The 27,492-nt window shown below is 42.0% G+C and overlaps 1 protein-coding gene across 2 annotated transcripts in view; it reads left to right on the forward strand.

The window, feature by feature from the left end:
- The window catches only part of ATP8A2 (ATPase phospholipid transporting 8A2), a 584,689-nt gene that overhangs the window by 51,761 nt on the left and 505,436 nt on the right, over positions 1–27,492 (forward strand). Inside the window, exon 1 of one of the 2 annotated variants that reach the window (XM_034758730.1) lies at positions 16,698–16,834. The exons of the other annotated variant lie outside the window; for it this stretch is intronic. Within the exon in view, the coding sequence (XP_034614621.1) occupies positions 16,717–16,834 (118 nt within the window). The 5' untranslated portion in view covers positions 16,698–16,716. Of the gene's footprint in view, positions 1–16,697; positions 16,835–27,492 lie in introns of those variants that run through there. 2 annotated transcript variants of the gene reach the window in all.

Here is a 27,492-nt window from a genome sequence, read left to right on the forward strand (position 1 = left end):
ACTGCGGTTAGGAATGATTTTTAAGGGACTGTTGTATAAGTGACAGGCTGATTTTGATTTCCTGAGAGCTGATTTGTTTTCAAACAACATTTAATGATTTTTCAACATGTTCCTTCTGATAAGTGGTCAACAGACTTTTTTTAGCACCAATTTGCTTATGTATTGCTTCTAATTTTGAGCCAGGATGGTTCTACCTCACCCTTAGTGTCTGCAAGCTCTTCTATTTCAGTTACTTAAAAGCCTTCCTGAATGCATGGCTGTTCTTCTCCCCTTCTAATCTTTTCAAAGTCATTTTGCCTCTTTATAATTTTGTGTCCTTAGTCCATTTGTCTATATATTGCAGAATTTTGGGGATTTTGTATAGCAAGGGTAAAAAGTAGATGTTTGGTTATTTTGTTATTTGTAATAGTAATTATTGACTGATTTCTTGTGTGCAAATTAGAGAACTGGAGAGCAGAGTTAGAGCGGAAGTTTTGCAAACCAGATTTAGGGCTCTGTTGACTTCAGTGGGAACAGGATCATGCACATAAACAATTATAAAATAAGCCTATGGGCAGGCTCTTGAGCTTAGTTTCCTCCCAAATTACTGAAGAGACACACTGTAGAGGCTGGTAAATGGAGGCAGATTGGAAAGTTTTTGCAGTTCAGAACATGTGTATAGAGCATTGTGGAATGTTTTGGAACTGATGTAATAAACTGCGATGGGAGAGGCAGGGCTGAGTAGGAGGGGTACTGGTGTGCTGACAAGGCTGAGGGGAGATAGAAAGCTATCCGGACTGTGAAACAGATAAAAGATCATTCTTAAAGAAAGGAAGAAAACTAAGAGAAAAAAAATTCCGTAAGTAAATCCATTTTGAACCAGAGAGGATTCAGACGTAAAACAAACCACAGTTTTATGGGCCAGATTCTAACACCTTTTACTCATGTACCAGTCTTCATGTAGAACCTACAGAACTACTCAAGTAATAAGCTACTTCTTCATGAGTATGGTTGGCAGAATCTGACCTGTGATATTTGTTACAATTAATTAGTAAGTTGCTAGATGGTTTGCAGATGGCAATGGAGACTGGTTCCAGAGACTAAAATGTAGATAGACAGTGTAAAAACATTGAAGGCGGAAGGGGAAGTGACAAAAGTAGGGAGTTGGAGCTTTCTATCTGTTACCTCTCTAGCCTAATTAAGGGGTAGATTTTGCCACAAGGACACAGCCCATAGTAAGGGGTGCCACATTGCCATGTCAACCAGGAGCATTCCAGGGAAGGAAAGTGACACAGGACACCACAATTTCCTCCCTGCTCCCACCTGGCTCCAGGGTGGTGGTAATTCCCTATTGACTTATACCAGCAGCAAGTTCCTACCCCTTTTGTATGCCAAACTGTGTTGGTTGTACATTGGAAGTAAAACAAAGGTTCCACCTGCCTTCTATTGGAGGGGAGTAGTGGATGTACTGTATCCACTTATCCATGCAAGCTTAGACATAAGATTCATATAACCTATGTAGGGGGAGTAAGGGGAATTTTGTTTCCTCTTATTCCCTGTTGTGGGGAACAGTCCAAGTCATGATCCAGCTCTGTGACTTACAATCCCAGAATACATATCCCAATACGATACACCTGGTCTTATTCACTGTACTGTACGATTTTGTATAAGCAATTTCCATTCTGATGTGTGATCTGTCACACCTGTGTTCTGAAAAATTACATTAAATCAAGAATATAGGATACCCTTTTTGTCTGCAATAGATGGAATTACCACATGTATGTCTGAATATTGTTCCCAGCCCTTTCCAGACATATACTGCAAATTGAGTTCACAGCATGACTGGATGGAAGGAGCTAATGATTAGCTAGGTGGAAGAATGCATGCTGACAGAATGTTGACTTTACCAGATATAGTTTCAGTGAGCTGTTCTAAAATGCTAAGTGTCCGGACAGCGGAATGAATTCTTTCCTCTGCAGTCATATTTGCAGTCTCTGCCTCATGGTCTTTGACAGTGTTACACCAATGTAAGTGAGGACAGAATTTGTCCCTTAAATTATATTCCATATTTAATTTGCTCCATTGTGCTTAGAATTTATAGCTTATATATAATTAGGTGTGGCAGAATTTGATTTTTATTCTTATCATGATTGGATAATATTGATGTTTATTTTAAAGCATTTTAAAATTTCATTTTAACAATTGCAAATTAAGGGGGGGGGTCAGACATTTAATGACAGCAGACGTGATTCAAAAAGTACAAGCTTTATACTGGCTAAACACAAATTGTCAACATCAATAGTAAAATATACAAGATAATATTCTTAAATCCTAATAAGTATTCATGCAACCTTTCCCTTACTTTACCTGTCTGTAAATTTCAGTTATTTTTGGTGGAGATATTTTTTCAACAGTTTGTGTGTATGGTGAAATTGGTATTTACTGACATTTACCAATAAAAATTGAATCCTTCCAAGCCTATGTATAATGTAACATCACACATTGGTCTCATAGTGCTATTTGCTTGTAACATTGTCCACAGAATGGAGTTTTAACAAATAATTTTTAGAATCCTCTGTAAATGTTAACATGGTCACAATACCAACTGTATACTATCAGAGCATAAATGAAAAGCATGACCAAACTCCAATTGACTTCAGTGGTGCAAGATCTGGACCTATGTCTAGGTAACACTTCTTTGCTGGTTGAAGTCTCCAAAAATTAAAGAATTGACATCACTCCTTGCTAGAAACAGAACAGTCAACTTGCTTAAATGTGGAAAGTAATTTGGATGGTACAAGGATCCAAAAGGAGACACATGAAACATACTTGATCCATAATAGATAAATGCAATGCAAATCTTTGTTTTGTATATGGCACCTAGACTCTGCAGTAATGCAACAGAGTCAGATTAGATTAAAAAGTCTTAATATGATTTGGGATTCTTCTCTCTAACATAAACACTGTTTTTCTAACCTCATTTTGAGGCATTTCTAATGTAAATAATATAAAGTGGGGGAATGGTCTGAGTGTATGAATTGAAAAGGGAGAGATGGAGGTAAATTTGGGTCTAAAATGAGAAACCTTGGAGAGCATTCCAGAAATCTTAATTTGTACTAATTTGCAGTTACAAAACAGTTTTACCAGTATAATCCTGTTATACCCTGATACAATAACATCTTAATACACATCTATAGGCATTATCACAATACAAATAAATAAATAAATAATGCTATAACCTGTTAATGCAATCCTGGAATACAAACATGTATGCAATTCTAATAGCTTGGCCATGGCATGTTTCAATGGGATGCAAGAGCTGGTTTCCATGCACAGAGCTCATCTCACTGCATGGAAAGCTCATGCCAAACTGACACTGGAGAATGTCCCCAGGGGAACAAGAGCTCAAGGGGGAGAGCACATGGAGGGACAAAAGGGCTGAAGGCTAGAACAGGGGCTCACAGGGACCCCCTACTGCCCTGGCCTGCCTCCCCTTGAGCTCCTTTTACCCCATTTCTGTCCACCCAGCCTGTTCCTCTCATCTCCCTGCTTGGCACCACCAGAAGAGCACCAAGTGGAAAAGAAAGATGAGGGTCCACCTGAGCACAAAGGTGGTGACACAGCAGCCCCTCATATAAAGGAAGAATCATCACAGGGATCAAGGTCAGTGTTCTGGTGTAGTGCACAGAGATCATATAAAAGACAGATTCTGCCCCAAAAGAGTTTCTCTCTGTATCTGAGTAGAGACAACAGGCAGAGAAAAACAAACAGACGAGTTGGTGAAGAGAGAGGGGGACAAGGTGTCAGTGAACTGATTTTGGTATAATAATCACTGCACCAACTGCCTATCTTGTGTCCAGAGTTTTGCTGGCATCAGTGCAGAGGTGAGTTTGAAACAGAGATTGAAAGAGGACAATACAATAGCTTTGCAGATTTTTACAGTGAGCTCTGCACAGATTTAGAGGCTGCCAGGGGAGGTCCTTGAGAGAAAATTGGACTACTGGGCGATGAAAGCTGGTATCATGGCCAGAAAAGAAGTGGGGGTTGATGGCTCGATGATGTATTGGAGTTGATCAGAAGAACATTAGCCCTTGCAACGGTGGGGTCTGGGCTTATTTAGCTTTGATGACAGTGGGGCCTAAGGCTAAATAGTATGAGATCCACCAAGGGAAGGGGCTCAAGCTACTAGTCTCCTGAGCCTCTCCAGTTTAAACATAAGGGGGTAATGGTTCTGTAGCTTTATTTAAGAGAACATACTTAACTCTGGAACATACAAACTGCCTTGGCTTGGTTAACCTTCAGGGAATGCTGCAAGACGTGTATATTTTCTCCAGTTTTCCTGAAGGAGGTGGGCTTAATAGGAACTGGAGAGGGAGGAGAATCTGGTAGATGGGGAGACTTTTTGTGGCTATTTGTTCCAGCTAAGTTTTCTGTATAGTTAGAATTCTGTACAGTGGCTCAAGTTTAGATAAGTGTTTTTATTACATTGAAATAAACATACTGATCAAGAAATAGAGAAGCAGAGGAAGAACTTACGTTCTTTGCTAAATCTGCCAATTTTGGAAGAGATTCACCAAATGCAGAAGGAGTGTGGCTCTGGAGAGTTATGAATTTCAGAGAAGATAGAATATCAGTGAATGTTAATTTAAGATGCTAATGCAAAGCCAACCAAAGTCAGGGTCGGATCCAAAGCCCATTGCAGACTGACTTTGGTTGGCTTTGCATTAGCATCTTAAATTAACATTCACTGATATTCTATCTTCTCTGAAATTCATAACTCTCCAGAGCCACACTCCTTCTGCATTTGGTGAATCTCTTCCAAAATTGGCAGATTTAGCAAAGAACGTAAGTTCTTCCTCTGCTTCTCTATTTCTTGATCAGTTTTCAACCCACTCATGCTCACCTTAACCTTTTGAGCAGCCTTACAATCTTCAGGAAACAATAAACTGTCTACTATGCGGGTGTTTAAACACCTTTCATCGATTTCAGGGATCTACAGCACATACAAAAACATCTATTACTCAGTGATATGTATGTTTGACTCTTCCCTGAGGGATTTTGGGGAAGTGAGGCCAAGTTAACCTCTCCAGGGAGTATACTGATCAGGTAATAGTTTTATTTTTCTCTTTATTTTGTTGGTATATTGAACATCATATATCCTGTACCTTTGTGTTCATTGTATAGGTTCAAATGTTGGGCACACAAGAGAGTAAACTACATTCATTAGGAGTACAGTGGCACAGAGGAGCAAGTCTAACTGAAGGCCTAAGTGTCTTGAATATGACAGCTGCGTTTACAATGCAATACATGGGGGTTTTCTTTTATAATGTGCCAAGTGCACTTTCTGTATGGTCTATGGAGTCAGTGGAGAAGAGAAAATAATCACAACATAAGACTGAGCTTAGATAACCTGCTTTGTGGAACTTTGGGCTCAGTATGACCTTTGGTTTCACCAACACTTATTAATGCAGCCTTACAAAATTCTTCTCACCCATTTGTCCTGGGACAACTTTTTTTTTTTTGAGGATGAGTAAATCGTTTGTGTTTTTTCATTATCATCATAATTGTAAAGAATGGGCTAGTACAATTTGTGTGTGGGCTCATAAATGTTGTTATATTTTTGCAAGTGTGCATTAGTAGTTAAATATGGCTAGAGAATAGGGAACAATGGACCAAAAGAACATATTGTATATACCTTGGAGAAAGATACTTTGCTTTTCCATTCTAGACTTTGCTGTCTTACATGTGAAACAGGATCTACATAATCTGCATATTTATATCTTCTTGAAGTTTCCTCTTTCAGGCAATTAGCTTCTTGGCATCTTTTAACAAAAGGGAACACAGCTCACAGTAATTATTACTCAGGGGAATATGGCATATGGATAGCTACCAAAAGGAATTAAGGCCAGGGAAAGGCCAATGATTCCTCTAATAAATTCTTGGATGCTTTCCCAGAACTCCTGTACTCTGGGAAAGGAACAGTAGAAATGCACCACAATGCTGTGTTGGTCACAGTTGGTCAAATTCTGATGTGTTTAGTGATTCCCTACTAAGTTGTATACAGAGCATTTTTAAATTATCTCTGACAAAACTCTGTCAAGTTGGAATATCCTGATACCCACCTCTTTCTATTAGGCTTTCAGATATGAAAGAGAGGGAGTGGAGTCTAGAGAGTAGAGGAAGGGGTCTGGAAATCTGGAGGACACACGAGCCCTATTCCAACCTATGCCACTGAACTGCTATCACTTTGGACAAATTACTTAACCCTATCTGTGCCTTTGATCTGCATCAGCAAAATGAGGTAACAATATCTGTCTGATAGGGGTTTTATAGGCTTAATTCATTAATGTTTGTAAACCAAGTGGTTTAAGATTCCCAGATAAAAAGTGCAGCATAAGAATAAATATGCATTTATTAGTCATATTAGTGAAACAAGAGATCCACTAAGCAAGTGTTGGTTCACTATGCATCCTTGGTTTTCAGTTTGTCCCAACACACAACACTTTGTGATTGCATAGATATAAAAAACAAAATCCTGTCTGCCATTTGTGCCAGGTGCCAAATTTGCAAACAATTTTTTGTGTTTAATATCTGGTATATACAAAAATAACTGCTTGAGAGCTGCAACTTAATGTTTTGCATGTCTAAGCTTGCAATGAGACTTCTAGCACAGCTGGATCTTAATAAATCATAGTGGGTGAGAGACATAAAAAGAAGAATGAGTAAATATCAGCTTTTTTCAGGACTTTGGCCCAGATCAGTTAACCATTGTGACTGCGTCAATCAGTGTTAATTGCAGTCAGGGCACACCACAGCTAATTTACATTACATGAAAGACATGAAAGTAGAGAGGTAGCCATACTAGTAAGCCATTCCATAGGCTGTGTGGCATAACTGCCTAGTTACGGAAATTAGAAATTGGTTGAGAGAACCCTTCATTCTTTTGGATCTGCAGAAAAAAATTGTCCTCTCCCTATTTGCTAGGGTTTCTAACTTTCTATTTGCAGAAAACCGAACACCCTTCCCTGCACCCTTCCCCAAGGCCCCGCCCCTGCCCCACCCTTTCTCTGAGGTCCCACCCCCTGCTCACTTCATCCCCCCTCCTTCCAGCATTCACTCTCACTGGGGGTACAGGCTCTGGGGTAGGGCCAGGGATGAGGGGTTTGGAGTGCAGGAGGGGGCTCCGGTTGCCAGGTGTTTGGTTTCCTGGTAGAAAAGGGACCCTTGCAACTACAGTCAGCACCGCTGACCGGACTGTTAAAAGTCCAGTTGCGGTGCAGCGGGGCTCACAGGCTCTCTGCCTGGCTCCACACAGCTCTCAGACTGGCGACATGTTCTTCTGGCTCCTAAGCGGATGCCAGGGAGCGCTGCATGCTGCCCTGAGCTGCGTGGGGGGACAGTGCACTGAGCAACCTGCCCGCTCCTGTGCCTAGGAGCTGGAGGGACATGTTGCTGCTTCCGGGAGCCACCTGAGGTGAGCGTCACCCAGAGCCCACACCCCAAATCCCCTCCTGCACCCCAACCCCCTGCCCCATCCCTGAGCCGTCTGTCTCAGAATCAGCAGAACCCATGTAAGCCATTCCCACAAGGATGAACACCTGTTCACAGAAGGGGGTGTTTCAGACAAACACTTGCCAGCCTGTTACAGTGGCATTGTTTATGTTCTTTGTTATTAATATAGTTTTGATGATTGCAGACTGAATGTTTTTCAGTGCTGGTTATTAGGAATTCACTATTGCCAGCTTCAAGTGTTCAAAAATCGTGAGTCTGATCTCAAAATTATGTGACTAGCTTAAAAATCATGAGATTTAAAACAAACAAAAAAGACTCTGGGTTCTTTTTATTTGTCTTGTGGTTTCTGAGCCTTTAAAGTACACTCAAGGCCATGTTTTCAGGCTTTTCTCCATAACCATGAGGGCTAGAAAAAAGTTCCATAAAAGTGTGGCAGGCTGAAGAGAGAAACCCTAGAACCAGTCAAGTTGGGCAAAGGCTTGTGCTGAATTTTGTCATCTGAGGCCTGGATCCACAAAAGTACTTCGGTGCCTAACCCCCAGATTTAGATGCCGAAGTCCTGTTTTTAGGCACGATTGCGATCCACAAAAGTTCCACTCGGCTGCTGCCCAACTCAGTAGGTGCCTAAACTCACTCAGTGGGTAAGTTTCGGTAGCAAAAGTTCTCTAGGTGCCTGTAATGGGGTTCACACACTACTCTGGCATCTCCTGCTGGCTGTCTTGGGAATTAGCTCTGCATATTAGTGAACCCTCTTTGGGTGGTGCCCCGCCGTTGTCACTCCTGCTCTAGGACCCACGTCTCTCCAAGGACCACAGCATCCTCTTCAGCAACAGCCCTCCGGCAATGCCACACACTGTGCTCGCCCCTTCCTGGGGACCTGCAGTCCACTGCTCAGCCACCTCCCTTAGTGGTTGCTGAGAATTGTCTAGCCACTTCCTCATAGCCCCAACATCCTCTTTGCCCTTGCCTCAGGGCCTCAGCCTGTAAACCCCAGCAGCCAGCCAGGAACTGTCTCTTGCTCCCTCAATCCTCGCTAGCAGCACTGCTCTGTCCAGGGTGCTGGCAGTTCTCGCAGCCCCTCCAGAAACACAGTCCTTCAGTCCATCCTTCCTCCCTGGGCTCCCAGCAGAGGACTGCCTTCATCTGCCCTGCAGCTCCCTTTTTATATGGGCTTGCTTGGCCCTGCTTGGCTGCCTCTGGCGCAGCCTCCCTAGGGCTGCTTTTAACCCTTTTTCTGTAGTGAGGGGCAGCTGTCCCATCACAGTGCCTATGCTCCTGCCTCAGAGCATGTGCACTCCTGCCTCAGTCTAGGCACTGGGGCACCTATCTCCCATGTAAGCCCCAGAGCGATCTACAAAATAGGGAAGACAGGCATTCCTCTGCCTAACTTGCGTGTGGGGCCTGATCCAGTAGGCATGCTTAGGGGCCCCCTAGTTCCACACAAAACAGCTGGGGTATGGGGAGGAGAAAAGCCCTCTCTTTAGCCGAGTGGTTAAGGTACTCAGCTGGGATGCGGATGAGGAGAAGGGATTTGAACAGGGATCTGCCACCACTCACGTGAGTGCTCTGGACTATAGGATATCCTGAAGTGGGGTTCCCCAGTCTATCCAAATAAGTTGTTTCACTTGAATTACATAGGCCAGAGAGAGTGAGAATCACTTTAAAGCCTAGTGGTTAGATCACTCAGCTGGGAGGTGGCAGATCCCTGTTCAACTCCTGTCTCAGACAGAGAAGGAACTTGAACTGGAGTCTCCCACATCCCAGGTGGGAACCCTAACTACTGGGCTAAAGGTTATAAGGGAGCTTCTCATCTTCCTCTTCCCCACCATCTTCCCCTGGTCTGTGGATCGTAAATCGAGCTAGGCGGCTCCCTGCAGCCTGGATTTAGGCGCCTATCTTTGTGAGGGGGTGGGGCTTAGCACACACTCCTCTCGCCAGCATCTCCCATTGGCTAGTTTAGGCAGCTCCCTGACTACCATACTGGCTTTTGTGGATTGCATTCTTAGGCGCCGCTCTCTGTGCATTGTACAGGGAACCTAGGTGCCTAGCCCAGGCTTTGTGGATCACAGTGTTGTTCCTGTGATTTTCTAGGGACCTAAAAGATAGGTATTGTAGTGCTCCATGTCACAATGCCTAAGGCCCTTTGTGGATCTGGGCCTTACAGCTAGTTTCGTAAGAAAACCACACCCCGGGATGGGAGTGGGGAGCTATGAGATTTGACTAAGTATGGATTTTATTTTAGAGTAGTTTGGGAAAGGCACCCTGATCGTAAGCACCCAGAAATTAATCTGAATTATGGGCTGTCGGAGAGCCAATGACATGGAAGAACTCCCCATTAAAGCAGGAAAGATGTAAGAAAAATACACACAACTTCCAGAATTTCATAACAGATACATTCAATAAAAAGATTCTGACAATATGCCAACAAAACCTAGTAATCATAAAAGCTGTCATTCAGTCTCTACTCCATTGTCAAAGGGTCACCATCTTGGGAGTGTTCTCTTCTGGCATGGGGTGACCCGGCAGGTGCCCCACCCTGTTTCCCGTCTCAAGAATACTTCTCCAACACAGACTGAAGTGTGCAACAGCTTAATTTATTAATATGGATGCCTAAAATCACAAAATAAAGTTCAATATACCAGAACTCAAAGGGTTCTGGCTCTGCCACCTTCTGTGACACCAGGCTCTTCATCAGTCTCAATTATCCTTGAGACTGGAGGGCTCTTGGGCTTACTCCCAGAGCTCCCTACTAAAGTCAAAAGCTCAAATGAAACAATAATACAATGTCCACCCATCCTGGGCTTAATAAAAATCTCACATCATCCTGGGCTTTTCCCAGCTCCCAGGCCCTTGTACAGAACAGTGGCCACAGGACACTTCCCTGGGGCTTCCTCTTGCTCTAGAGTCCTCTCTCAGGCAGTGACAGCACCACGTCTGCTCTCTCTGCCCCTTTCCTAACTACACCTCTACCCCGATATAACGCTACCCAATATAACACGAATTCGTCTATAACGTGGTAAAGCAGCGTTCCAGGGGGGCAGGGCTGCGCACTCCGGTGGATCAAAGTAAGTTCGATATAACGCGGTTTCACCTATTACGCGATAAGATTTTTTGGCTCCCGAGGACAGCGTTATATCAGGGCAGAGGTGTATTTCATGTGCTCAAACAGCTCTTACCTGCCCCTTCCTGTCTTCCTCCAGGAACCTCTCAGGCAGCTCTCGCCTGCTCCCTTGTCAGTCCAGTTGAAGTGAACTGATTAGTCACAGGTGCACTGGCCTCTTCCCTTTTAAAAGACTCAGGTTTAGCCTGGTTCCCTAGATTTGCAGAGTGAGGAGGTAGCTGAGCCAAATTTGAGTGAGTGGCTCTGCAACCTCCTATGTCAGGGACTAGGTTGTAATGCAGGGAGCCAAGGCCAGCCATCCAGCCCGCCCCGTGGGACAGGAGCTGCTTCAGCTGGGACACATGGTTTATGGGGTCAAAGCAGGACAGTTGCACAAAACCCAGGACTGTTGGGAGGTATGTGCCTGTCTTCCCTTGGTTTGAGGATCATGTTGGGGCTTAGATGTCCAGGAGCTGAAAATGAGACTGCAGTGCACATGTCCAGAGGCAGGATCTTGGGTTCCTACAGGTTAGGCAGCAGCCGAGCAAGGGTTTTGTGGATTGCAGTGGTGCCTAAATCTGCCTAAACTTAAGTTCCTTTGTGGATCTGGGTTCCAGTTTATATGTGATTCTCAAGCAGATGGCGTGCTGAGCATGATCATGCAGGGAGCATATTATGAAGTAGAAGGGAGCAGAGAGATTTTCCTGGCTTCTAGGAAGATGATCTGCAGAGCATAATCCTTTGGGGCGTAGATAGGCCACTGCAGGGGCCTCTGTTTCGGAGAAGGTACATGATTGATATGATGAATGTGTGTTATTTTGAAGAAATAAAGCTGAAGGCCTTAAGAGAAAGGGACTGAAATGAGGTGGGTGCAATGTGTTCTTTGGTGCAGAGGCTGGTGAGTTAACTCACCAACTTACACCTCTCCAGGTGTGACAGATGTTGCCACCACAAACAGTCATCTCAGGTGCTGCTGGCATGGCAAGTGAGAGACAGGGAGAAGGTTAAGGTGTGACTTGATTACAGTCTACAGCAGAGGTTCCCAAAGTGGGCGATACCGCCCCCTGGGGGGCGCTGGAACGATCCAGGGGGGCAGTAGTAGCCTCGGGTGCAATTGGGGGGCGTTGAATAAAAATAAGGGGGCGGTGGAAGCATAAAGAAAGAATATAAGAAAATTTTGAAAAACCATTCATACATGTTTCATCTGTTGTGTAACAGAGTTAAAGTTGTAGTGATTACTTTATTTTCCAAATAAATTCACAAATTATAACCGATCAGGTGTCAAGTCCGCCAACAACTCTTAACAAGCAAGTGTTGGCAGGCGAGTGTGTCGCGCATTGTCGGGAAGTCCAGCATGCATCGGCAGGAATAAGTGCGTGTAATGACTTGTTTACAATACGATACTATAAATAGGCGACATGTCTGAAATCTAATTTAGATTGTTTCTTAATTGTGTAAAAAGCAGTTAACAATAGTGCAATAAGTATTTAAAATTTTTTATTCATATTCAATACCTTCGATCTTTACGGATTACGGATCACATACAAAGTAAATTGTATTATTGTTGTTTCAATAAAACAGCAATTTACACGTGAGTATTTTTATACATTTTCTTACATATCTACTGTACGTTTCTGTGTCTCTAGTGCTTACTAATAATAAAATCGTAGCAGGCTTGTGTCAGTACAGTACTATTTGAAGTGTACAGTCAATATATTTGTCATATTTTTTATTACAATATTAACGAAAACGGGAATGAAATCGTAAAAAAAACTATTAACATTTATTTATATCTATCGAATCATCTGTGTTAATTGGTAAATAAGGCGTGTGTTAATAAGGAACAATTATTTAAATAAGTGCAAACTAAATTAAAACTATTAACTGATTTTTAATTGCATATTGATTATTTTTTAATTAATTATTTCTTGATAAATTTAGTTTGATATTTGATAATTTAATATCAAATACATATATGTAATGCTGAGCAAAGAACAAAACCCAGTTTATTAGTTTCATTAGTATTTTAGTTTGGTTGTCTTGCCATCTTACGCAAAAACCACTGTATACCTGATGTCATGGGCGATATTCTAACAACACATCTTTCTTTACTAAATTGTAGGACGTAGGTAGAAATATAGATACATAAAAGAACACAAATTTGTCACTGCATCTTTCTGTTTGTTCGCTTAAAGAAGGTAGATTTCCAGGGGGGCGCTGAGTAATTTTTTTTCTGAAAAGGGGGCAGTAGGCCAAATAAGTTTGGGAACCTCTGGTCTACAGGTATCTATGTGGGGAACAAACATTTAATAATGGATTCTTCAGTCTAGCAGAGAAAGCCAGTGTGAACTAGTGTCTGGAAGCTGGAGCTAGACAAATTCAGATGGGAAATAAGGCATAACTTTTTTAATGGAGAGAGTAATTAACCGTTGGAGCAATTTATCCAGGGTGGTGATGAATTCTCAATCGCTGAGAATTTTTAAATCAAGACTGCAGGGGTGTTGGAAGTAGGGGGGCTGGGGTTGCGGGAGCACTCCCTGTCTTAAAGTGGTTTCCAACATATATAGGGCTTACAGTTTTGTAAAATGGCATTCAGCACCCCCTACTATAAAAATTGTTCCAATGCCACTGCAAAATTGGATTTTTTCTAAAAGATCTGCTCTAGGAATTATTTTGGGGAAGTCTGACCTCCTGTATTGCACAGGCCATAGACTACATGGGCATAATAATCCCATCTGGGATTGTAATCTCTGAATCAAAACCAGGTCTCCCACATGACATACAGCAGGATACTACAACCAGACTACTGGACAGGCTGGCTCTTGCTGGCTTTAATGTGATGATAGTTGACAGCAGCATTACTGAAAGCACACACAAATGGCTATATTTTATTGTGCTTATGGATTCATCTGTAGAGGATGGATAATGCTCCTGAGAATTTGAGGATTCCTCATATTTGTACTAGGATCTCGCTCATGCGTAATGCAATAGTAATGTTTTAGTGATGGGCAGAGGTGAATTAAGGCTAAATGGGAGCTGGTGCATTTAAAAATCTCAGGCTTCTTCCCTCCAAGGGACACCTTTTATTGCCCACCCCCAGCAGGTTGTTCCTCAACATCTCCCCCCACCACCATCCGACTTCTATCTTCTCACTCCTGGAACTTTGATCTTACTCTCAGGTGAGACAATCCTACTCACTCCACCTTAGCAATCAGCCAGTCTGCTATATCTACTACTATACCTTTGACTCACTGTTCCATCCAGTCTCCCTCTGACCATGGGGACTGGATCCTGCTTTAATCCATCCTGCCAAAGGGAAAATCTGAAAAGATCTATAGATATGGTTTGGATAAGCATCTGAAAGTTCAGATGCTTGTTGAAACTTTTGGGAGCTCCTTCCACCTCCCTCGGTCTATAACCTCAGGGTGCAGAAGGGGAGGGCAGTTATCGCAGGAAAAGCCACTAAGGAAGTTGGTGCAAGTTCAAGTAGTTCACAATCTCTAGTTGTCTCTCTCGGTACCCACTCCTGGTTTATAGATTCTACAGCCTTACCTTCCTGCCAGTGCTTAATTGGTAATGAAAGAGGTGCTGGGGCTCAAACAATTTTTTAACATTCATTACTGATGCAGCAAGCCCAAAGGTGCTGGAGCTATAAACTGCCAAGCCTAGAGGTGCCGGGGCTCACTTTGGCACAAATTAAGCACTGCTTCCTGCACAACAGTCCTGCAATCAACCTCTTCCAACCCCAAATATGCCACTGAGGCCTAGCTGTATTGCAGACACTATGTTGGGCCTGGCTACCACAGATTCCAAAGGGAATCCTTTGGCAAGTATGTACTGAGGAAGGATGATCCAGTGGTTAGAGTGGTAGCCCCTCAGAGACAGAAGATCAGAGTTTGAGTCACTATCTTCTAGAGACTTCCTATATGACCTTGGGCAAGTTACTTAACTGTTCTTTACCTCAGTTCTTGATCTATAAAAGGAGGATAATACACACTTCTGAGGGAATAAATATATTGAAAAATATGTGAGGTGTTCAGCTATGATAGTAATGGGGCCCACAATGGAGCAGGCAGCTATCACAGGTCTTGGGGAGGAAGGAAGCAAGGAATAAGGGCAGGACCTTCTCCCAGCCATTCTGAACTCAGAAGAAAAGATTTGAGTCAGTTCAAATGATTGCTGAATGTTTCATGCAGTGTTGTAGCCATGTTGGTCCTAGGATATGAGAGAGACAAAGTGGGTGAGGTAATATCTTTTATTGGATCAACTTCTGTCTCTCTTACCAACAGAAGTTGGTCCAATTATAGATATTACCTCACCCACTTTGTCTCAGCTGAATATTTCAGCTTTTTCAGCTGGTTGGTTTGTTTATTCACTCAAGATCCCAAACATATACTCTGCTGTGTAGTATCAATTAAGCTTTCAGAAGCTAAATGAGGACAAAAGCTAGGTAAAAAAAAATAAAAGCACTTAAAACTCTCTACCCCACTCTAGAGTTACCACCTTTGAAAGCAAAAAAACTGGTACTCCTCTGTAAAGGGGTGACAACTCACTGCCCCAGTGCCTCCTACTGGTCATCCAGGGAATTAGCTCACCAGCCTCCAGAGCACCCTCTGCAGGCCAGTGTCTTACCTTGCTGCTGGCACCCCATGTCCCTCCCAAACCTCTTTTCTCAGGGTTCTGCCCCCTGCAGAACCCCACAGTCTCACTGGGTCTCCCCTCCCAAGGGAACCCCCCAAACTCCTATCCCCACCTTGCCTCAGTCTCTGGCTACTGCCAGTCACCATCTAGCCCCCACTGACTGGGGCAGACTGTAGTATAATTGCCACTCATTATCAGCAAGGAAGGTTTGGACCTTCTGCCTCCCCTTGGGCCACCCCTCTGTAACCCCAGTACCTTCTCCAGCCTTGAGCAAGGCCTGCAGCCTGGGGGTTTTCCAGGTCAGAGCTCCCCAGCTTGCTGCACTTTAGATACCCTGCTCGGCTCCCAGCAGCCAGGCCCATCCCTCTCAACATCAAGAGAGAGAGACTACCAGCTCCTGGCTCACTGGCCTTTTATAGGGCCAGCTGTGGCCTGATTGGGGCATGGCCCAGCTGCAGCTGTTTCCCCAATCAGCAAGCCTTTAACTCACAGCCCCAGCCCTCTCCCAGGGCTGGCTTTAACCCTTTCTGAGCCAGAGCGGGTGACCATCCCGTTACACCCTCCCACAAGGCAAGCTCTCAGCAATCCCAACCACAAGGGAACTCCGCAATCCTTCTCCTCTTCAACAGCTACTTATAGTATCTAGAGAGATAACACATATAGATAAGATTGATAACATTATTTTCTTACTTAAACTCTGGAAATAGGAACACTGCAGCATCTTTAGTGGGACACAAACTTTTAACATTAGATATCCTAATGCAGGGGTTCCCAAACTTGGTTCGCGGCTTGTTCAGGGTAAGCCCCGGCAGGCCGCGAGACGCTTTGTTTACCTGAGCGTCTGCAAATACGGCCGCTTGCAGCTCCCAGTGGCTGCGGTTTGCTGTTCCTGGCCAATGGGAGCTGCGGGAAGCGGTGGCCTGGCCCCCTCCCGGGGCTTACCCTGAACAAGCTGTGAACCAAGTTTGGGAATCCCTGTCCTAGTGTATTGTGATAACAGTGCAAATCTTTAGACCCAAGAAAAAAATGGCAGATTAAATTATTTTTCTGGCAACTGGCAAATCCATTAAAAATCCATTAAAAAAAAACATCCAGGCTGGTCAAATACCAGCCACGTGGTAACCCTACCCCACCCCCAGTTAAACAAATGTCAGCACTCTTAAAAGGTCTGGGCTTAAATTCTGTTTGGATTTCCTTTTGTTTAAGAATTATGCTGCTCTAAAACTCAACGGAGAGGGTGGGGGGAGAGGGAGTAAATGGTTCAGATTGTTATTTTAAAAACTGAAGAGCAGAACTGTGCCTGTAATGTTTTTTAAAGCTGAAATCTATCAGAATGTTCCAGTCAGAGCTACAGCCCTCTCTCTATGTACACACATACTCTATACCTTCCTTCTGTAAATCAAACACAGAGCAGTTTGAAAGTGCAAATCATATATTTCACAGATTTACCAGAGGGATCATTTTAATCAGCTTTGAGCCCACTAATGCTGAAGAAACCTTTCAAGCACTGCTGCTGTTTTCATCTTCATGCAGCCAGTGCAAAAGCCAGACTGAACACCATGCTTCTGATAGTCCAGCGCTGGAAGAGATTCGTCTCAGTAGGTAAATGTACAGTTGTCAGCTGCTTTTGTTGTGCTTGTAATGTAAGTGTGGGTGAAAACAGAAATAATAAGATGAATGTTTTTGAGCAGAAAGTCAGTTGGTATTCAGTAAATCTTTAATCCGCTACTAGCTATAAGCTGTAGGTTGTAGGCCTCATCTTTTACTAGGCACCAGAATACAGATAGTTTTAAATTTTAGATATACAAAATGATAGCGTTGGTTTTTGTTTTTGTTTTTCATTTTCTGTTTAAAGTGTTAGCTTTTTAGAAAGCAAGATCATAGCTTCTTGTACCTTAGTCTGACGAATATGAGAGCAGTTAATGAATTCCACAGGAATGGATACATTGCAGTAAGAAAAAAATAGCAGTTGTGTGCTGGAATATTAATAGAGAGATAGTATGAGCCAAGGATATTTTTAGCCTCAGCCAATATTAATAAAGCGAAACAAGGCACAGAAAGAAACATTATTGCTCATCTCTTTTAAAGATTAGTTCTTTCTGGCGTTGTTTTGGGGAAATGTCTGACAAGTATGTTTTCAAATATTTCTCTTTATTCAGCCTATTAGATCTATTCTGTGCATGTTATTTATTAATTTTACCTCCGTGGCTCATAAATGACAGGAATAACTAACTAGCTAACTGTAATAGGCATTATTGATCTGTGATATTATTTAGAGACAGATTCTGATACCCTCACTCACCTAGAACAGTATCTTATTTGAAATCAGTGGAACTACTCGAAATACTCTATGAATAAGAGCTTCAGAATCCTGGCTCTTAATGATTTGAAATGTGATGACATAAGAGGTATGGATTTATTTTAGGGCTGTCAATTAATTGCAGTTAACTCAAGCAATTAACACAAAACAAATTAACTAGATTAGAAAAATAGTCATGATTAATCACAGTTTTAATCCACTGTTAAACAATAATAGAATACCAGTTTTAAATTTATTATACCTATCTAATAGAACTGGAAGGGACTCTGAAAGGTCATCGAGTCCAGCCCCCTGCCTTCGCTAGCAGGACCAAGTAGTGATTTTACTTCAGATCCCTAGGTGGCCCCTTTAAGGATTGAACTCACAACCCTAGGTTTAGCAGGCCAATGCTCAAACCACTGAGCTATATTATAAATATTTTGAATATTTGTCTATATTTTCAAATATATTGATTTCAGTTACAACACAGAATACAAAGTGTACAGGGCTCACTTAATATTATTATTTTTGTGAAAGTGCAGTCTACAAGTTGAAGCATGAAGGGGCATAATAATATTTAGCATATCTGGCACGTAAATACCTTGAAACGCCGGCTACAATTGTGCCATCTGAATGCTTGTTCTCACTTTCAGGTGACATTGTAAATAAGAAGTGGGCAGCAGCATCTGTAAATTTGTCTTAGTGATTGGTTGAACATGAAATAGTACTGAGTGGACTTGTAGGCTCAATTTTTACATTTTTTTTTTTAGTGCAGTTATGTGAAAAAAAATTCTACATTTGTAAGTTGCACTTTTATTCTAAAGAGATTGCACTACAATACTTGTATAAGGTGAATTGAAAAATATTAATTTTTTATCTTTTATACAGTGCAAATATTTTAATAAAAAATAATAATATAAAGTGAGCACTGTACACTTTGTATTTTGTGTTGTAATTGAAATCAACATATCTGAAAATGTAGAAAAACATCCAAAAATATTTACAATACATTTAAATTGGTATTCTATTATTGGTTAACAGTGCAATTAAAACTGTGATTAATCATGACTGTTTTTTTAATCTCGCAATTAATTGAGATTTTTTTTAATAGTTTGGCAGCCCTAATTTATTTACATGTTTTTGATCAATCTAATAAAACTCTGAAACTACAACTAGTAAAAGGGAAGGAAGAAAGACTTTAAAGCATGGAGTTTGAAAAGTATATAGTTGCTGTTATAAATTAGTGAGTATACTGTGAATGGGAGGATGCCTAGAGCGTAAAATTTAGAGCACAATGATTTCCTATGGACAAAAGCCACTACCGTCTAGGATAAGGCTCGGGTGGGTGTGAGGGGTACACAGTTTGCTTTTTATTTTGCTTTAGCAACACGGTCTTCATTTGTCACGTGTTTAGTTGTCATATAGGTGCTCTATGTATGTGTGTGAAGATATGAAGGATCAGAGTATATCTTTTGTTAAATTTGAATTTCAGAGAAATATTGAACATTTTCTGTATGCAACTTTATTCTAATCTTTACGCAACATGACTTATATCTCAAACCTAAAATTGGCAGGCCAAAGTAATTAAAAATACATGAACTGAGTAACGAGCAAAGATAATTTAAAATATTTTAAAAGACGAAAACTAGGAAAGATGAAAACTAGGAATGAGTTAGGGGAGAAGCAAAGTCAAGAAAAGCACTCACTCCAAAGAATTGTAAATACTGTGGGAACTTCAAGCAGTTTAGGTGGGGTTAGGTGGGGACATACAATAATAGCAGTTCTGTAAGATGCAGTTGAGCTATACTATGGGTGGAAATATTAATCAGTGTTGTAGCCCAGTGCATTTTTATGGTCTCTTCAGAAACAATGTCTTATGTATCCTGAAAGCCACCCTACCTGTTCTCTTTCCAATGTGCCTTTTATTTGTTTGTGTGGTATTCAAAGAAAATATTTCAAGGCAAAGTTTTTGATTGGGCCTTATAGGACATCCTACAATCTTGGGCATTATAGGACACCGTACAATCATGGGCACTTAGAGCATTTACTAAGTCAGTGGGAACTGAGGGCCCACAGAACTCCCAGAAGGTGCTACACAATTTGTGCAGTTAGGCTCTATGGGTCAGATTCTCTGCCACAATAAGTATTTGTTACTCAAGATTGTTTAACACTTGTTTTTGTGTGTGATTTTTTTTGTCAATGTCTGTTGAACTCAAATGCCTATAAACACTTGGGCAATAATATTACTTTATTAAAGATTCCTCTCCCCCACAACACTTTTTCAGTTTTGAACACAATCCACAGCTCAGACCTCCAAGAAGTCCTCTAACAAAACCAGGGAAGATGAGATTTGACATTCATGATATTTCTAATGTAAAAAGCAAAGTAGAAAAAATATTATAAAGAAACACAAAAGGGCACAAATTCAATTTTTTCCCCTTTGTATGTTTCCTTTAAGTCTAGGTATCCTGATGTGTCACTTGATAGCACCACTGTATTCATGGAATCTGCAAAATAATAGAATTGCAGTTCTAAATCAGAGTGCACTTAGGGCCTGACATAGAATCATTGATGTCAGTGGGAGTTTTACTGTTGACTTGAATGGGAGCAGGTTCAGGCCCTAAATTGAGTTGTGTGACATGACATGATATATCATGAGGTATATGGGAGTAACAAGGATATGACCTCTTTTTTTTTTCTTTTAAAGTATGATCTAGCCAGAAAAGTGACTGTAAAAATGGCAACACTTTATTCACCAGATTGGCTCTCTGTGGGCATGTCTTCACTACCCGCCAGATTGGCGGGTAGCAATCAATCTATTGGGGATCGACTTATCGCGTCTAGTGAAGATGCGATAAAATCGATCCCCGATGGCTCTGCTGTCGACTCCGGAAATCACCGCGGCAAGAGGCGGAAGCAGAGTTGACGGCGGCGCAGCAGCGGTCGACTCACCGCCGTCCTCACAGCCAGGTAAGTCGACCTAAAATACGCAACTTCAGCTACGCTATTCACGTAGCTGAAGTTGCGTATCTTAGGTTGACCTCCCCCCGCCCCCTGTAGTGTAGACCTAGCCTGTGTATCTCTGAGCCATAGCTGCTCACTTTACTGACACAGGGAAGTTTTTACCGCTGTTTTAGCAATGGAGAGCCAATACAGCTTTGGAGGAATAAGCTGGATTCTATTCCTTGTGCCTCATCAACAAAATTGCCAGGTTTTGATTGAGGAATCTTTGTTACTAATGGTGATCTAGGAAAGAACATAACTTGATTTCCAGATCCCAGGTTGAATTTGCATGTTGAGCAGTTGGAAAAATAATCTTCTGGTGTAAACGGAGCAAATTGGATATGGAATCTGTGACAGAGTGGGATATATTTATATGAAATTGTAAACTGTATTTTTTATTAGGACCACCATTTTGTATTATATATTGAACACATGTCTAACCTTTCCCAAAGCAAGCCTATTGTGATCAAGTATCAGGAATAGCCGTGTTAGTCTATATCCACAAAAACAAGGAGTCCGGTGGCACCTTAAAGACTAACAGATTTATTTGGGCATAAGCTTTTGTGGGTAAAATACCTCACTTCTTCAGATGCATGGAGTGAAAATTACAGATGCAGGCATTATATAATGACACAACCTATTTATAATTATATATCATTATATAATGCCTGCATCTGTAATTTTCACTCCATGCATCTGAAGAAGTGGGTTTTTTACCCACGAAAGCTTATGCCCAAATAAATCTGTTAGTCTTTAAGGTACCACCGTCTCCTTGTTGTTTTCCTATTGTAATGTAGTCCAGCCAGCTTCCCTGTCTAGGAAAGACTCCTTGAAGGACTAACACTGAGAAGCCATCACAGAACAATCTGGAGCCATCACCTTTGATTTTCTCAACTGCTGGCCCAACCCCATGGAACAATGTTTATTCTACACAGAGGCCTCAGGGTGGCTGGTGGATCTGCAGCTCTTTTTGCCACGTCATGTGGCAAAAAGAGACAAACTGTATTTAAGAGGGTGCTTTTCTGAGCAGGGGCGACTGCACATGGCCTCATGTAAGAAGGACAGGCTTGAGAGAGAGCCTGGAGGAGAGGCTCTTCCTAGCCTGTAATGCTGACAAACCTCAGACTTCTAGACGTGGTGATTCATAGATTCAAGGACTGGAAGGGACTTTGAGAGGTCATCGAGTCCAGTCCCCTGTCCTCATGGCAGGACCAAATACTGTCTAGACCATCCCTGGTAGACATTTATCTAACCTACTCTTAAATATCTCCAGAGATGGTGAGATCAGACTAGGGAAGGGTACATCCCAAGGCTTTTATTTTGCAAAGATTTGTACATTTCTGTTGATTTTTAAGAGTGAAGTGACTGTAGTTAAGAAATTCCATACTAAACCTGTGTTCCACCATGTTGCCTCCGAAGGGGTTAAGCTAGAAGCCAGTGTGTCCACAGCTGTGTCCACAGGTGAAACTCTGAGGGACCATTGGTAGCAGATAGGGGGTTTGGGAGGTCTGAGGTGCTGGTTTTGGGGACTAGGGCAGCTGAACTGCAGAGTCCCAAGACCCAAAGAAGGGTTCAGACAAGAAGTCTGAATTTGGAGGTGTTCCCTAGAAACCCAAAGTTAGAAATAGTGACTAGACACCAATCTAGTTGACTTGAAAACATGTCTGATCCAGTGTTTGAATCTATTTACAACAGACTGGTGACCCTCTAGAGAGGGATTGGGCCAGGTTGTAACAATCTTTAAGGAAGATTAAACATGGACCCCCAAAATGTTACTGTTTAGAATATAACTGCACTATAAATCCAGCCACTCTAGCTACCTAGGTTTTTATATGGCACCTGTGACTGTAATCTATGTTGATCATCGCTGAATTGATTCTTTCTAGTTGATTAGTGCAGTTCCTAAACATTGCTGAAACACAGGTGGTGTTTCAAAACACTGGTGATAGAACATAAAGGGGAAGATTCTGGTTGTTAATCAGCTGACATTTAGATCAACTCTGAATACATTCTGTTACAAAAATGCTTTTGTTTACATTTTGTGGATCTCTTCTGTTTCTGATATATTCTGGTAAAGTAGCTAGTTTCTAAATTCTGTCACCCCTCTGCTAAGTGGCAGTAGATTTCAGGGCCTTGCAGGTTGGTTTCATGTTGGAGGAGAAATCAGTGATGCCGAATTTGGGTATTTTCTTACTGTAACTTGTGTTACATGCCATGCCAGCTGACTTGGGCTCACTTGGCTAAGGAGCTGTTTAATTGAGGTGTAGAGGTACGGGCTCAGGCTGGAGCCCGGGCTCTAGGACCCTGCGAGGTGGGAGGGTGGGACTAACAACAATTTTTGCGATAAGCGGAGGACTTATCAGTTGGAAGTGACAGAGGACAAGAAAGACCTGAGTGTATTGTTTGTTCACAGGATGACTATGAGCTGCCAATGTGATGTGACTGTGAAAAAGGCAAATGCAGTCCTAGGATATATCAGGTGAGATCTCATCTGGAATACTGTGTGCAGTTCTGGTCTCCCATGTTTGAATGAATTCAAAGCTGGAACAGGTGCAGAGGAGGGCTACTAGGATGATCAGAGGAATGGAAAACTTATGAGAGGAAACTCAAAGAGCTTGGCCTGTTTAGCCTAACCAAAAGAAAGCTGAGGGGAGACATGATTGCTCTCTATAAATACATCAAAGGGATAAATACTAAGGAGGGGAAGGAGTTATTTAAGTTAAGTGCCAATGCTGGCACAAGAATTAATGGATATAAACTGGCCATCACCAAGTTTAGGCTTGAAATTAGGCAAAGTTTCTAACCATCAGAGAAGTGAAGTTCTGGAACAACCTTCCAAGGAAGCAGTGGGAGGAAAAAAAACCTAACTGACCTCAAGTCTGAGCTTGATAAGTTTATGGAGGGGGTGGTATGATGGGACTGCCTATGACTGCATGTAGCCAATCTGCGACTGCTAGCAGCAAATATCCCCAACGGCCAGTGATGGGACACCAGATGGGGAGAATTTGCCTGGGATGGAAAATAGCAGTCTTAACTCATTCATCCATTCCTCACAAACCAGTGCAGGACTTCTTGCTTCAGCATAGTCTATACTCTTTTCTCCAGTCTAGTTTTAGATGCCTCAAGTGCAGGGCCGGCACTTCCACTAGCGACCCTAGGCGGTTGCCTAGGGCGGCAGGATTTGGGGGGGCAGCATTTTGCCGCCCTCGGTGGAAATTCGGTGCGCGGGGGGGTCCTTCCGCTCCGGGTCTTCGGCGGAAATTCGGCGGCGGGTCCTTCACTCGCTCCGGGACCCGCCGCCGAAGTGCCCCGAAGACGTGGAGCGAAAGGACCCCCGCTGCCGAATGCTCAGAGGAGGAGCGCTGCCGCCTAGGGCGGCAAAAATCCTGGCGCCACTCCTGCTCAAGTGATAGAACTTCTGCCCCCTCCTTTAGGAGGCTGTTCCAAACCTATTCGATTTCATCATTTACACATTTTTTCCCTAATATTTAGCCTAATTTTTTGACTGATTCCCCATTAGCCCTAGGTAGATAAACCCCTGCCTCAGAAAATCTGCAATCTTTCAGACTTAAGTACTTGTTGACAGTTGTCTTAAGCACCTTCCAAATGAATAATATTTTTGGTTAAGCTATTTCTTTAGTTATTTTAATGAATCCCTGAAACTGCTTAATGATTTTGGTTGCTCTTTGAATTCCCAGTAATTTCTTTTTTCTGGGGAGTTGTTCAGAGTTAAAGACTATTCTAATTGTATCATTGGAGCCATGTAGAGAAAAGCTAAAACTTCCCTGTTACATGAAGGCATAACATGGTGTATACAGCTTGAAATTGCATTGGTATTTTGGCCACTATATTGCATTGTATCTCTTATACTACCACCACTAGACCTGTTAGCATTACTTTCCCTTTATTAATGATCTATGGTTTTGTTTTTTTCCCCTCATATACATTACCATCTAGGTTAAATCTTATTTGGCAACTTTCTATTTTAAGTCCATCTGTAATGTTTCTCTGGTCTTACCTTGTGTTGAAAATGACATCTATTTTAAGCCTTGCTCCAGCAACTGACTCAATGGGGGTGGACCCACATTATTTACCATGGTACTCATCTCTTCTAGATCAGTAATTAAATGGTTAAGAATTTTAGGCTGATCACATATCCAGGTGGCAGCCTAATGGACACCTTACCATAATTTGAAATATTGACCCTTATCATTGTTGTCTATGTTGCCTTTCAGGCATTTTGCATCCCATGTAATAGGGATCATAGCCAAACCAATTTGGATTAATTTGTAAACAAAGATTTCATGAAAAACTTCATCTAATTTCCCCCCAACTACATTACGTTTCCTTCATCCGGTAATATTGTAATTCTGTCCAAAGAAGTGAGCACATTTATATGAATAATTTAACTTTTATTAAGTTCGCTTATTTTACAGGAATCTGAGAGTGCATGTCTGACAATAGAAATTGCAGCTTTGAGCTTTCATTTATAACTGTGCTGTTTTGGTATCTTCACAGTTGCAATAGCACAAGGTTATTTTAAATCAGTTTATGGGGAAGTGGGACTTGAACTTCTGTGTTTTCTGTTTATATAAATAAGATCTTAGATTGTCCTCTGTTATGTCAGTTTTCTGCTGATAGAAAAAATGATTTTTGAATCTTACTGAAATAAAATTAGTAACAACAGTTGGGGCATCCTACAGAGGCACTGGTGTGGACGTCTTTGGTGGACATGATGCTAATTTGGTTGCTATGTTTTGTTGCTTTGAACTTTTTAAAAACAGTGCTAATAGTACTCTGGCTCAGCCCGAGCTGTAAACCAGACAGTAGTTACTCTTCTCTCTAATAAATATTTTTTTACTTAAATTATGGAGTTCCTCCCCTCACAGTTAAGACTCATGCAAAATAGGTGAGGGAGAATTATGCAGTTAAACGCGTGAAATATTTTTAAAAATATATAAGCTCTATTTTTGGTATGTGTTGGATTTATAAAGTAATAAAACTAAAAATGGGACATTAGTAGCCTGTGCAATAGAGCACAAGAAGTGTTGTATATGTTGCATTGTAGTGTTACTGGATTTGTGGATACTTTCCTCTTTCTAGGGCTGTCGATTAATTGCAGTTAACTCACACGATTAACTAAAAAAATTAATCGCAATTAAAAAAATTAATCACGATTAATTGCAGTTTTAATCACACTGTTAATAGAATGCCAATTAAAATTTATTAAATATTTTAGATTAAATATAAGGTGGATAGAAAGCTGGCTAGATCGTCGGGCTCAACGGGTAGTGATCAACGGCTCGATGTCTAGTTGGCAGCCGGTATCAAGTGGAGTGCCCCAGGGGTCGGTCCTAGGGCCGGTTTTGTTCAACATCTTTATTAATGATCTGGATGATGGGATGGATTGCACCCTGAGCAAGTTCGCAGATGACACTAAGCTGAGGGGGAGAGGTAGATACGCTGGAGGGTAGGGATAGGGTCCAGAGTGACCTAGACAAATTGTGGGATTGGGCCAAAAGAAATCTGATGAGGTTCAAGAAGGACAAGTGCAGAGTCCTGCACTTAGGACGGAAGAATCCCATGCACTGCTACAGGCTGGGGACCGACTGGCTAAGCGGCTGTTCTGCAGAAAAGGACCTGGGGATTACAGTGGATGAGAAGTTGTATATGAGTCAACAGTGTGCCCTTGTTGCCAAGAAGGCTAACGGCATATTGGGCTGCATTAGTAGGAGCATTGCCAGCAGATTGAGGGAAATGATTATTCCCTTCTATTCGGCACTGGTGAGGCCACATCTGGAGTATTGCTTCCAGTTTGGGGCCCCCCACTACAGAAAGGATGTGGATGAAATTGGAAAAAGTCCTGCAAAGGACAATGAAAAATGATTAGGGGGCTGGGGCACATGATTTATGAGGAGAGGTTGAGGGAACTGGGCTTGTTTAGTCTGCAGAAGAGAAGAGTGAGCGGGGAATTTGATAGCAGCCTTCAACTGCCTGAAGGGGGGTTCCAAAGAGGATGGAGCTAGGCTGTTCTCAGTGGTGGCAGATGACAGAACAAGGAGTAATGGTTTCAAGTTGCAGTGCGGGTGGTCTAGTTTGGATATTAGGAAAAACTATTTCACTGGTGGTGAAGCACTGGAATGGGTTACCTCAGGAGGTGGTGGAATCTCCATTCTTAGAGGTTTTTAGGGCCCAGCTTGACAAAGCCCTGACTGGGATGATTTAACGGGGTTGGTCTTACTTTGAGCAGGGGGTTGGACTAGATGACCTCCTGAGGTCTCTTCCAACCCTAATCTTCTATGATTCTATGATGTTTTTCTACATTTTCATATATATTGTATTCTGTGCTGTAATTAAAATCAAAGTGTATATTATTTTTATTACAAATATTTGCACCATAAAAATTATAAAAGAAATAGTATTTTTCAAATCACCTCATACAAGTACTGTAGTGCAATCTTTTTGTAGATTTTTTTTGTTATATAACTGCACTCAAAACCAAAACCAATGTAAAACATCAGAGCCTACAAGTCCACTCAGTCCTACTTCTTGTTCAGCCAATCTCTAAGACAAACAAGTTTGTTTACATTTACAGGAGATAATGCTGCCTGCTTCTTGTTTACAATGTCACCAGAAAGTGAGAACAGGCATTTGCATGGCACTTTTGTAGCCAGCACTGCAAGGTATTTTCGTGCCAGATATGCTAAACATATGTATGCCCCTTCATGCTTTGGCCACCATTCCAGAGGACATGTTTCCATGCTGATGACGCTTGTTAAAAAAAAGTGTTAATTAAATTTGTGACTGAACTCCTTGGGGGAGAATCGTATGTCCCCTGCTCTGTTTTACCCGCATTTTGCCATGTATTTCATGTTACAGCAGTCTCGGATGATGACCCAGCACATGTTTTTCATTTTAAGAACACTTTCATTGCAGATTTGACAAAACACAAAGAAGG

Source organism: Trachemys scripta, chromosome 1 (genome assembly GCF_013100865.1).
Source record: "Trachemys scripta elegans isolate TJP31775 chromosome 1, CAS_Tse_1.0, whole genome shotgun sequence".
Taxonomy (NCBI): domain Eukaryota; kingdom Metazoa; phylum Chordata; order Testudines; family Emydidae; genus Trachemys; species Trachemys scripta.